Source organism: Mesoplodon bidens (assembly GCF_964165515.1).
Source record: "Mesoplodon bidens genome assembly, chromosome: 8".
Taxonomy (NCBI): Eukaryota; Metazoa; Chordata; class Mammalia; order Artiodactyla; family Ziphiidae; genus Mesoplodon; species Mesoplodon bidens.
Window position 1 is genome coordinate 112,543,587 of NC_138165.1, and position 11,618 is coordinate 112,555,204.

General features: G+C 39.9%; 1 protein-coding gene across 1 annotated transcript; it reads right to left on the minus strand.

The window, feature by feature from the left end:
- Positions 1–3,216: 3,216 nt before the first annotated feature.
- LOC308621915 (proliferating cell nuclear antigen-like) lies at positions 3,217–4,201 on the minus strand (the record flags this gene model as incomplete). The annotated part of the gene is made up of 1 exon (XM_081242770.1): positions 3,217–4,201. The coding sequence occupies one exon, from the start codon at positions 4,199–4,201 to the stop codon at positions 3,416–3,418; it is 786 nt and encodes a 261-aa protein (XP_081098896.1). The 3' UTR covers positions 3,217–3,415.
- Between the last annotated feature and the right edge of the window lie 7,417 nt (positions 4,202–11,618).

The following is an 11,618-nucleotide window of genomic DNA, read 5'->3' on the forward strand; positions in this document are numbered from 1 at the left end:
TGAGACTTCTGATCTGAAGGACTGGCAGCGCTTCTGGGTCCCAGGAGGAAGACAGAGCACATCAGAGCCCCCGTCTATGCAAGATTCACAGCCTTATCTGAGGCCGAGCTCTCCGGGGGCCGTGTGTCCCCGTGGGCCCAGCTAACCACCCTGGGACTCGAGATATTACACCTGCAGTCACAGGGTGGAAATGGCTCAGACTTTGCCCTCCAGGGCCCTCAGGGTGGGACAGGGGTGCCACTTACCAAGAGCTCTGGGCAATTAAGCACGAAATATTCGTTCAGTTATTTGCTTAACAAATTAACTTAGTTCATCATGAAGAATGGAATTAATTTTATTTATCAGGTCCATGAAAGTCAAAGCAAGCCAACTTTAAAAATGCATATAATATATACAGCAACTATTTCTAGCACAATAAAGACAATTATTTTTAAATATAAAATCTAGTACTGGTAAGAGCATATCTATAGCAACTGTTGGGTAGTTATTCTTGTCTATTTTTGAGCAATGAAAAGTCAGTACTATGCAAATGTCTCTTAGTGCATTTTTATAATAAAATGTGGAGTACTTGCAAGCATTAACAAGCCCCCGCTGTGTGCTTCTTGGATGGCAGATCCTTGCTTCTTCACCTTGGCATCGGCCAGAGGAAGGCTATCGGACACCGGGCACTCACGGTCCTAGGAGGCAGGTGGAGATGCTGAGGCAGAACCTCACGCCAGAGGCATTACTCCCCTTGTTCCCCCCAGCCCCCTCCCCCTCATGGCTGATCACTGAATGTGGCCATCGTGCATCCCCCTCCTTGCACGTGGTCACTCTCGGGGCCAGCCCACTCATCTTTCTTGCCCAGAGTTCTGTCTCCCGTCCCCAAGTCCGCACCAGAACACCTGGCCATGCCTTTGTCTGCTAACACCCAGCCTCCTCCCTGCTTCCCCAGTGGTACCCAAATCCTTTGAGAACTGGCCCTGGTCCTCTGCTGCATTGCCCGCCCCCTGTGGGCATGGCTGCCCTCTCCCAAGGGCCGCTGCTCACCGCGTCTTTCCATGGAAGGCTCTCTCCTTGGAAGTGCTCTGTGCTCCCCAGACTGTCAAGCTCATCCTCCTCTTGCACGCCTCACTCCAACTTGGCCTCCATCGTGCAGGTCACTTCCTCACCTTCCCCGAGGACTGCAGGTGCCCACTCCCATTGCCCTGTTCCTCCAACCCAGGGGCCCTACAAGTCTTTGTCATTGTGTCTCCTACAGAGCCACTCCTGCTACAAAGATTTGGTTGACTTTGTAAATTATACAGCAATAGACTGAATAGAGTTCTCAAAACTGTGCACGACACATGCTTCTTCTTTCTTAAGAATCACTATTTTGAGACTTCTCTGGTGGTCCAGAGGTTAAGACTCCTCACTCCCAATGCAGGGGGGCACAGGTTCGATCCTTGGTCAGGGAACTAAGATCCTACATGCTGCACGGTGCCCCCCACAAAAAAATTTTTTAAAAAGAAAATTTGTTTATAAAAATAAGAATTGCTGTTTTAATGTACAAGTTGCAACAGGATAATAATCTTTTAGATGAAAGTTCTGTGCTCAGTACTTTCTATATATCAGTCCAAATCCTAAGGAGAGCTCTTTTCGCTTGGTACCACTAATTTCATCTGCATTTTACAAGTGGGGAAGCTGAGGTCCAAGAATAAAAATGAGTTTGCCTAAAGCTATATAGGTAATGAGTGGTGGGTCTAGGACTTTACCCTGAGTCTTTCTGACACCTAAGCCTGCACTTTTAACCACTGTGTGTGTCTGAAATATGTCTGCACATCTGTGTCCCCCATTAAACCATTAGGTCCCCTGAGGAACGGACTGTGCCTAATTTGTCTGGGTAACGCAGAGCTGTCACAGTCACTCACCTCCCAGATACTCAGTGAAACTCACACGGTGCAGACCCGGTGAGCATCTCAGCCCGTGTCGGAGGGTACATCTGCTGATTCAGACCAGACCAGATCCGCCTGCATCCCCTTCAAGCAGGAAGACACGGCACGAGTCTGTAGCTCGGAGCCAGGCATCCCCGGGGCCTCATGGTGTGGCCAGGCTCTGCCTCCAACTGTCTTGCAGTCCAGTTTTGCGGGACATGGGGACATAGGAATTAGGTCTCCATGTCCCGCAAAGCGCCTCTTCTTGGGACTGCAAGCAGTCTCTTCTTTTTTTTTTTTTTTTTTTTTTTTTACTTTTTAAAATGTCAAGCTTTATTAATGTATAATTTACATATGATAAAGTAAATTGGATTAGTTTTGACAAATGCATATAGTCTTGGAGCCATCATCACAACATAGATAAAATATTTTCATCACTCCAAAAATTTCCATCAGGCCCTTTTGCAGTCAATATCCTTCTCCAACCCCAGGCACACAGAAGGTAATGAATAGTTACCTACTGGATACAGTGAGTTCTACCGTCACTGCAAGTACAACAGAAATCTGTCATTTAATCTACCAGACACAAAATACACCAGAAAAAAGGACTACAATAAAGGAATTCTCAATATGCAGCGTGCCAACCTGAGAGCTTGTAACACAATTACTGCTGGACCTTTTTCACTTTCTTGGTTGACTCCCACATCCATGGAAGTTAAGCCACCTTCATCCTTTAAGGGAATAAGTCCCCACAAAAGGCTACTTATGCTAGAGAAATTATTTTTGCATGAACATACTCCTTGGGACCTATCAGATCTACTAAAACTTCCAAGACTCCTGTACAAGGCTCCCTAGGCTAATGAAACATATAAAGCTGACAGAACTCTGGGTACATTAAGCTTCTGTAAAGTGTTAGTTTCTGCTAGCAAAAATGACAAAATAGTATATATTTGTTCTACCATCCCCTTTTCACTTCTTGAGCTCAAGTCACAATACCAAAATAAGTTTGGCAAATGAATCCCCCAAAATACTTTGTCACCTGCTGTATTTGGAATACTTTTTATCACTATATCTAATGTCATATCAACCTGCTCTAGACTGAAAAAGTAAGCTCATTTACAGGAGCTGCTTGAATTGTGAATTTTCTAGGATACTTGCAACCATCGGGGTCCAAATGAAGGCAGTGCCCTGTGATGCTTGAAATTCAAAAGACTTTTATTTAAATTGAAAACAATACGTAAAACTGCATTTAGAGTCAAAACTCTTTTGTTTATAAAAATTATAAGGAGTATTCCTAGGTGAAGCAAAGTATTACTAGGTTAACAAGACCAGATTGGACTTTGGACTTTACTCTTTGAACAAATTGTAGAGGATGGAGAAAACAAATGTTATTTACAGAAAACAGTATCTACATATGCACTCAGAGGTACAAAGACAAGAGAGACTGAAGTACGTGCTGGTATCTCAGGAGCAGTTCTCAGAGAGCTTAGTTTTATTTCCTTGAATTTGAATTTTAAGAATGTCTACAGTCCTTCTTCATCCTCAATCTTGGGAGACAAATAGTGCTTTAAGTGTCCCATATCAGCAATTTTATACTCTACGATGAGGGGTACATCTGCAGACATACTGAGTGTTACTGTAGGAGAGAGTGGAGTGGCTTTTGTAAAGAAGTTCAGGTACCTCAGTGCAAAAGTTAGCTGAACTGGTTCATTCATCTCTATGGTAACAGCTTCCTCTTCTTTATCAACATTCCTCATTTGTGACAACTTAATATTTCCATTTCCAAGTTCTCCACTTGCAGAAAATTTCACTCCATCTTTTGCACAGGAAATTACAAGAGCATCTCCAATATGACTGAGATCTCGGCATATACGTGCAAATTCACCAGAAAGCATTTTTACTACACAGCTGTACTCTTGTTCTGGAATTCCAAGCTGTTCAACATCTAAATCCATTAACTTCATTTCATAGTCTGAAAATTTTTCTTGATTTGGAGCTTCAAATACTAGTGCCAAGGTGTCCGCATTATCTTCAGCCCTGAGTGTAATGATGTCTTCATTGCCGGCACATTTCAGTATTTTGGACATGCTGGTGAGGTTCACGCCCATGGCCAAGTTGCAGTCGCAGCGATATCTGCCGAAGCCCTCGGAGTGCAGGGTGAGCTGCATCAAGGAGACATGGGATGAATCTATGCTCTGCAGGTTCACGCCACTCGAGCTGATGTCCCAGCAGGCCTCGTTGATGATGTCCTTAAGCGCCTCAAGCACCTTCTTCAAGATGGAGCCCTGGACCAGGCGCGCCTCAAACATGGTGGCAGAGTTGCAAGGATACTGGCTACTGGTGGAAGGAAGGAGGAAGGTGTAGCCAGCTTAGGCTTCAGAAGATGAGAGCGAGCGGGGGAACTAACCCACGAATGCTTGAGACGGAGGAAGCCCACAACCAGCCCGCCGTGCCTGTAGCAGTTTAATCAAGCAGTCTCTTCTTACCCCGAGCCTGGAGACCTCCTCAGAGATGAATTCCTTTGAACCCTTTACAGAAGTCAATTCCTTGTCGATTAGCACTTAACTCATAATAGGGTTTGGGGTTGGGGGAGAGGTATTGGAAACAATAATTAATAAGAATAAGCAATAATAATAATAATAATAACTAATTTAGATTCCCAACTGCTCATTCTTTTTAATAGTAATGCTTATTCTCCTTATCAGTTCTTAAATTTATCAGTATCTATCTCTTTTCTGGACTCTCCTACACCAAACCCCCTCCCCTATAGCATGTGGGTATCATCTAGAATTTTAACTATAGTTTATTACAGATATACTTTTTTGTTTGTTTTGTCTTAGTCCTTGCTTTAGTAAGTGATTTGGTCACTCAGAGGTCCAATATTCTAGAGTTCATTTCCTTTCTTGCTATAGGGCTCTTTTTTTTTTTTAATTTTTTTAAATTTTTTTTAATTTTTTGCTTTATAACAAATTTAATCAGTTATACATATACATATGTTCCCATATCCCCTCCTATAGGGCTCTTTTAAAAAGTCTCCAAAAGAGTCTTTGTGTAATAAAATTTCTGAGGACTTCCTTAGGTATCTGAAAACATCCTTATATTGCCAGTGTGTAAATGATAGCTTAGCTGGGTATAAAATTATGAGTTTAAAGATTGTGGTCCTTTGATATGGAAACTATCACTCTACCATCTTTCTGCATCCAGTTTTGTCATTGATAAATATGGTGTCAATCTGATTGGTGTTCCTTTAAAAATTACTGTTTATTTTCTCATTGGAAGTTTTATAATTTCATCTTCTTAATGTTCATAAATTTCACTGTAGTGTGTTGAGATGTGGCTGGCTCTCTCCCCCACTTATTGAGATTGTACATATTCTTCAAATCTGGGAAATTCTTGGTCAATAATTTTTCAAATATTGTCTCCCTCATCCTTATTGTTTTCTCCCTTCTGGGACCCTAACGTCTGAAAAGACAGTCCTTCAGTCTTCTGTATTGCTTGACTTTCTACTATGAAAAATCCTTTTCACGTCTTCATTGTTTCTTTTAGAGAATTCCTAAGACTGGTCTTTTTATTTACTAATCTCAAGCTAAATTCATTTTCACATTTAACTCAGCTACTGATATTTTTTAAATAAATAAGTAAATAAAAAACTACCTCCTTGGTTTTTTTCTGTATAACTTCTTGTTCTTTCATCTTCCCAATAATCCCTCCCCACCGGCCTTCTTATTTCTTAGAAGGGATTGAACAGCCTTTTTAAAACTTCTTGTTCTGCTTTAATGGAATAAATGGAATCCTTGTTCCATTGATTCTGCTTCATCTAGTATGAATTTCTTTCTCATTCTGTTGTCTTTCTCTTTATAGCAGTTGTATTCCTAAGAAGTCTCATTACTTTGGCTGAGAGATTATACTTTCCTGAGATCTTCTCTATCTTTGCTGGGAATGGGTACCTGAGGGGAGAGGATAAAGCTCATGTAAGAACTTGGTCTGCTTCTGAAGATTTTGTGGGGTGGAAGGAGGGTGCATCTCACGGTGAAGAGCATCTAGTGTTATACATCATGTCTCCTCCTTGGCACTGGTCTTATTCAAGAACTGCCTCCCTGCTGTGATTACCTAACACCTGAGCAGAGAGAAAGGACTGCTTGGTGGCTGGAAAGTCTGGAAGGACCTGTTTTGAACTGTTCGTCCTCCCAGTGAGAGTGTAGCAGAGTCCTTGATTTACCCCCACCACCCCCGCTAGCCCTGGCATGGCTTCTCTTCTCACACAGACTAAACGGGGCTCCACAAAGCTTCTGGAATCAGTGGATTGAAGTCTGACATCAGTCTTGGAAAATCTCAGCCATGAGCTCTTCAAATACAACTTCTGCTTCACCCTCCCCACCACCTCTCTCCTTCTGAGACTCCAAATATAAGTAGGTTCATCCAGTTGACTTGGATTCAGGTCTATTTTTTCTAGTCTTTTCTTTCAGTCCACTAATCTTGTCTTCTACTGTACCCTGTCTGCTCTCAAATTTATTCAATGAGTTTAATTTTAGGTACTGTATTTTCACTTACAATGTCTAGTTGATGTTTTTTAATAGATTCTAATCCTTTTTTGAAATTCTCCATCTTTTCAGCCACTTAGTGCATCTCTCCCAGATTGTGGTTGACATATTTGTACTTGTTAATGTTAAATCTTAACATTGTGTATGTTAACCCCAGTGTCTGGATCATCTGTTGATCTACTTTTATTGACTGCTTTTTAGCAATCATTACTCGTATTTTCATACTTCATATTCATGTAAGTTTTGATTGTAGACCAGACATTGTGCATACAAAAACAATAGAGACTAAAGTTGATATGACTGTTCCTCTGAGGATTCCCCTTCCCTGCCCCCAGATAGAAATAATCACCTCAACCTAATTAGAAATTGAGCTGGTTCAAGACCGGGTTGCAGCATTAGAATTAATCCACACTTGTGTTTTCCAAGTCTGAAGGATGATGCCTGTGTTAGTCTGGGTTCTCCAGAGAAACAGAACAAATAGGGTAGAAAAGGAGATTTATTGTGAGGAATTGACTCATAGGAGATGTCCCAGCTCAAGCAACAAGGCAGAAAGAAAAGGGACAGATTTCTTCCTCTGCCTTTTTGTTCTATTTAAGGCTTCACAGTATTGGAGAGGGTCTTCACATGGGGAAGGGCCATCTACTTTACTGAGTCCACCAAGTCCAATGCCAATCTCATCCAGAAACACCCTGGCAGACACACCCAGAAAGAATGCTTAATCAGATATCTGGGCATCTTCAGATCCAGTCAAGTTGACCCGTAAAATTAACTATCACAAAGTCTGACAGGGGGTGTCCCTAGCAAATGAGGTAGTTGGAGATCTCACTGCCTTTCCAGCCCAGCTGCTCCATCTCTTGCACCCCGATACTCAGCAAGAAATCTGCGGGAGAAAACAGCTACATCTCTTGGTCTCCTCCAGATTCTAATCTCTCATGCCATCCCACATGATTTTCAAAATATTCATGAACTTATCTTTTCCCCAGGACAGTCCCTTTGCCTAGGAAAGCCCCAACACTAGCCTCTACCCAGACTCAGAAAATGTCCTCAGGAAAGTAAATGGTTGGTGATTGCAGCTCACCTAGGAATGGCTCTGCCTACTCTTGAATTTTTAAAAATTGAAATATAACAATATTGTGTTAATTTCATGTATACCACACAGTGATTTGATATTTGCATACATTATAAAATGATCACCGTAGTAAGCCTAGTAACCATCTGTCCCCATACAAAGTTATTACAATATTATTGAAAATATTCCTTTTTCTGTATATTACATCCCCATGATTTACGCATTTTATAACTGAAATTTTGTACCTCTAAATCCCCTTCGCCTATTTCACCCAATCCCCCACCCTCTTCCCCTCTGGCAACCACCCATTTCTTCTATCAATGAATCTGTTTTTGTTTTGTTTACTTTGTTTTGTTTTTTACATTACACATATAAGTAAAATCATACTTGTCATATTTGTCTTTCTCTGTCTGACTTATTTCATTTAGCATGATACCCTCTAGATCCTTCCATGTTGTTGCAAATGGCAAGATTTCATTCTTTTTTATGGCTGAGTAATATTCTACTATGTATAAATATCACATCTTCTCTACCCATTTGTGTCTGTGGATGGACATTTAGGTTGCTTCCATATCTTGGCTATTGTAAATAATGCTTCAGTGAGCATTGGAGTGCATATATCTTTTCAAATTAGTGTTTTTGTTTTCTTTGGAAAAATACCCAGAAGTGAAATTGCTGGATCATATGATAGTTCTATTTTTAATTTTTTGAGGATCCTCCATACTGTTTGCCACAGTGGCTGCACCAATCTACATTCCCAGCAATAGTGCAGAAGGATTCCCTTTTCTCCAAATCCTTGCCAACACTTATTATTTGCTGTCTTTTTGATGATAGCCATTCTGAAAGATGTGAGATAGTATCTCCCTATGGTTTTGATTTGCATTTCCCTGATGACTAGTGATGTTGGGTATCTTCTCATGTGTCTGTTGTCCATCTGTATGTTTTCCTGGGGAAAATGTCTATTCAGGTCCTCTGCCCATTTTTAATTGGTTGTTCTTTTTTATGTTGAGTTGCTTGAGTTGTTGTTTTGTTTTGTTTTGTTTTTGGTATATTTTGGACATTAACCCCTTACTACAAATATTGTTTGAAAATATTGTCTCCCATTCAGTAGGCTGCCTTCTCATTTTGTTGATGGGTTCCTTTGCTGTGAAACAGCTTTTTAGTTTGAGGTAATCCCATTTGTTTATTTTTGCTTTCATTTCCCAGCCTGCAGAGACAGATCCAAAAAGAATATTGCTAAGACTGATGTCAAAGAGTATATACTGCCTGAGTTTTCTTCTAGGAATGTTATGGTTTCAAGTCCAACGTGTAAGTATTTAATCCACATTGAGTTTATTTTTGTATATGGTGTGAGAGTAGTCAAGTTTGAGTCTTTTGCACGTAGCTGTCCAGTTTTCCCAGTATCATTTATTGAAGAGACTGTCTTTTCCCCATTGTATATTCTTGCCTCTTTGGTCATAGATTAATTGACCATATAAGCCTTGGTTTATCTCGGTGCTCTCTACTGTGTTCCACTGATCTATGTGTCTGTTTCTGTGCTGGTACTATGCTGTTCTGATTACTACAGATTTGCAGTATAGTTTGAAATCAGGGAATATGATACCTCCAGCTTTGTTCTTCTTTAGAGGCTTTGGCTATTTGGGGTCTTTTGTGTTTCCATACACATTTTAGAATTATTTGTTCTATTTCTGTGAAAACTGCCATTGGTGTTTTGTTAGATATTGCATTGAATATGTAGATTGCCTTGGGTAGTATGGTCATTTTAACAATATTAATTCTTCCAATCCAGGAACAATGTGTATCTTTCCATTTGTTTGTGTCATCTTCAATTTCTTTCCTGAATGTCTTATAATTTTCAGAGTAGAAGTCTTTTATCTCCTTGGTTAGATTTATTCCTAAGTATTTTATTCTTTTTTGACTTGCAATTGTAAATGGGATTTTTTGTTAATTTCTCTTTCTGATAGTTTGTTACTGGTGTAAAAATATGCAACAGATTTCTTCATATTAATTTTGTATCCTGAAACTTTACTGAATTCATTTATTTGTTCTAATAGATTTTTGGTGACATCTTTAGGATTTTCTATATATAACTTTATGTCATCTGCAAACAGTGACAGGCTTTTTTTTTTTCCTTCCCAGTTTGGCCTTTTATTTCTGTTTCTTGTCTGATTGCTGTGGCTAAGACTTCCAATACAGTGTTGAATAGAAGTGGAGACAGTGGGCATCATTATCTTCTTCCTGATCGTAAAGGGAATGCTTTCATTGCTGAGTATGATGTTAGTTGTGAACTTATCATATATGGCCTTTATTATGTTGAGGTACACTCCCTCTATACCCACCTTGTTGAAAGTTTTTATCATAAACATGTGTTGAATTTTGTCAAAAGACTTCTCTGCATTTGTTGAGATGATCATATGATTTTTATTCTTCAATGTGTTAATATGGTATATCACATTGATTGATTTGTGGATATTGAATCATCCCTGCATCCCTGGTATACATCCCACTTGATCATAGTGTATGATCCTTTTAATGCACTGTGGTATTAAGTTAGCTAATATTTTGTTGAGGATTTTTGCATCTGTGTTCATCAATGATATTGGCCTGTAATTTCCTTTTTTGTGTGGTATCTTTGTCTGGTTTTGGTATCAGAGTGATACTGGTCTCAGAGAATAAATTTAGAAGCATTCTTTTCTTTCTAATTTTTGGAAATATTTTTACAAGAATAGATATTAACTCTTCTTTAAACGTTTGCTAGAATTCACTTGTGAAGCTGTCTGATCCTAGACTTTTGTTTGTTGGGACTTTATTACTTATTCAATTTCATTACTGGTAATTGGTCTGTTCATATTTTCTCTTTTTTTCTGATTCAGTCTTGAGATGAATTACAATATGTAATTGTTCTTAGTAATCTCATAACCCTTTGTATCTCTGTGGTGTGGATTGTAACTTCTCTTTCATTTCTGATTCTTGTTGGACTGATCTTTTTATCATTATGTAATGTCCTTCTTTTTCTCTTGTTACAGTCTTTGTTTTAAAGCCGATTTTGTCTGTTATAAGTATTTCTACCCAGTTTCTTTTTGTTTCCATTTGCTCAGAATACATTTTCCCATCCCCTCACTTTCAGTCTGTGTGTGTCTTTAGATCTGAAATTAATCTCTTGTAGGAAGCATATTTATGGGCTTTGTTTTTTTGTTTCTTGTTTTTTTTTAATACATTCAGCCACTCTATGTCTTTTGATTGGAGCATTTAGTCAATTTACATTTAAAGTAATTATAGATAAGTATGTGCTTATGGTCATTTGTTTTGGTGTTGTTTTGTAGTACATTTTTTGTTCTTTTCTTCCTCTTTTGCTCTCTTACCTTGTGATTTGATGACTATCTTTAGTTTTGTTTGGATTCCTTTCTCTTTTATTTGTGTGTATCTATTATAGTTTTGTTTTTTGTTTTTTTGCGGTACCCGGGCCTCTCACTGCTGTGGCCCCTCCCGTCATGGAGCACAGGCTCTGGACGCGCAGGCTCAGTGGCCATGGCTCACGGGCCCAGCTGCTCCGCGGCACGTGGAATCCTCCCAGACCGGGGCACGAACCCGCGTCCTCTGCATCGGCAGGCGGACTCTCAACCACTGTGCCACCAGGGAAGCCCTATTATAGTTTTTTTAATTATAGTTTTCTGGTTTGTGGTTACCATAAGATTCATATATAACAACATATGATTATTATATATGATTATCTTTTTTTTTCCCCTTGCGGTACGCGGGCCTCTCACTGCCGTGGCCTCTCCCACCGTGGAGCACAGGCTCCGGACGCGCAGGCTCAGAGGCCATGGCTCACAGGCCCAGCCGCTCCACGGCATGTGGGATCTTCCAAGACCGGGGCACGAACCTGTGTCCCCTGCATCGGCAGGCGGACTCTCAACCACTGCGCCACCAGGGAAGCCCTATATGATTATGTTAAATTGATAAGTTTGAATACATTCTAACTTTGCATTTTTACTCCCCCCTCACATTTTATGTTTTTGACATCATATTTTATATCTTTTTATTTTGTGTATTCCTTAACCACTTCTTGTGGATATAGATAATTTTACTACTTTTGTCTTTTAACATTCCTACTAG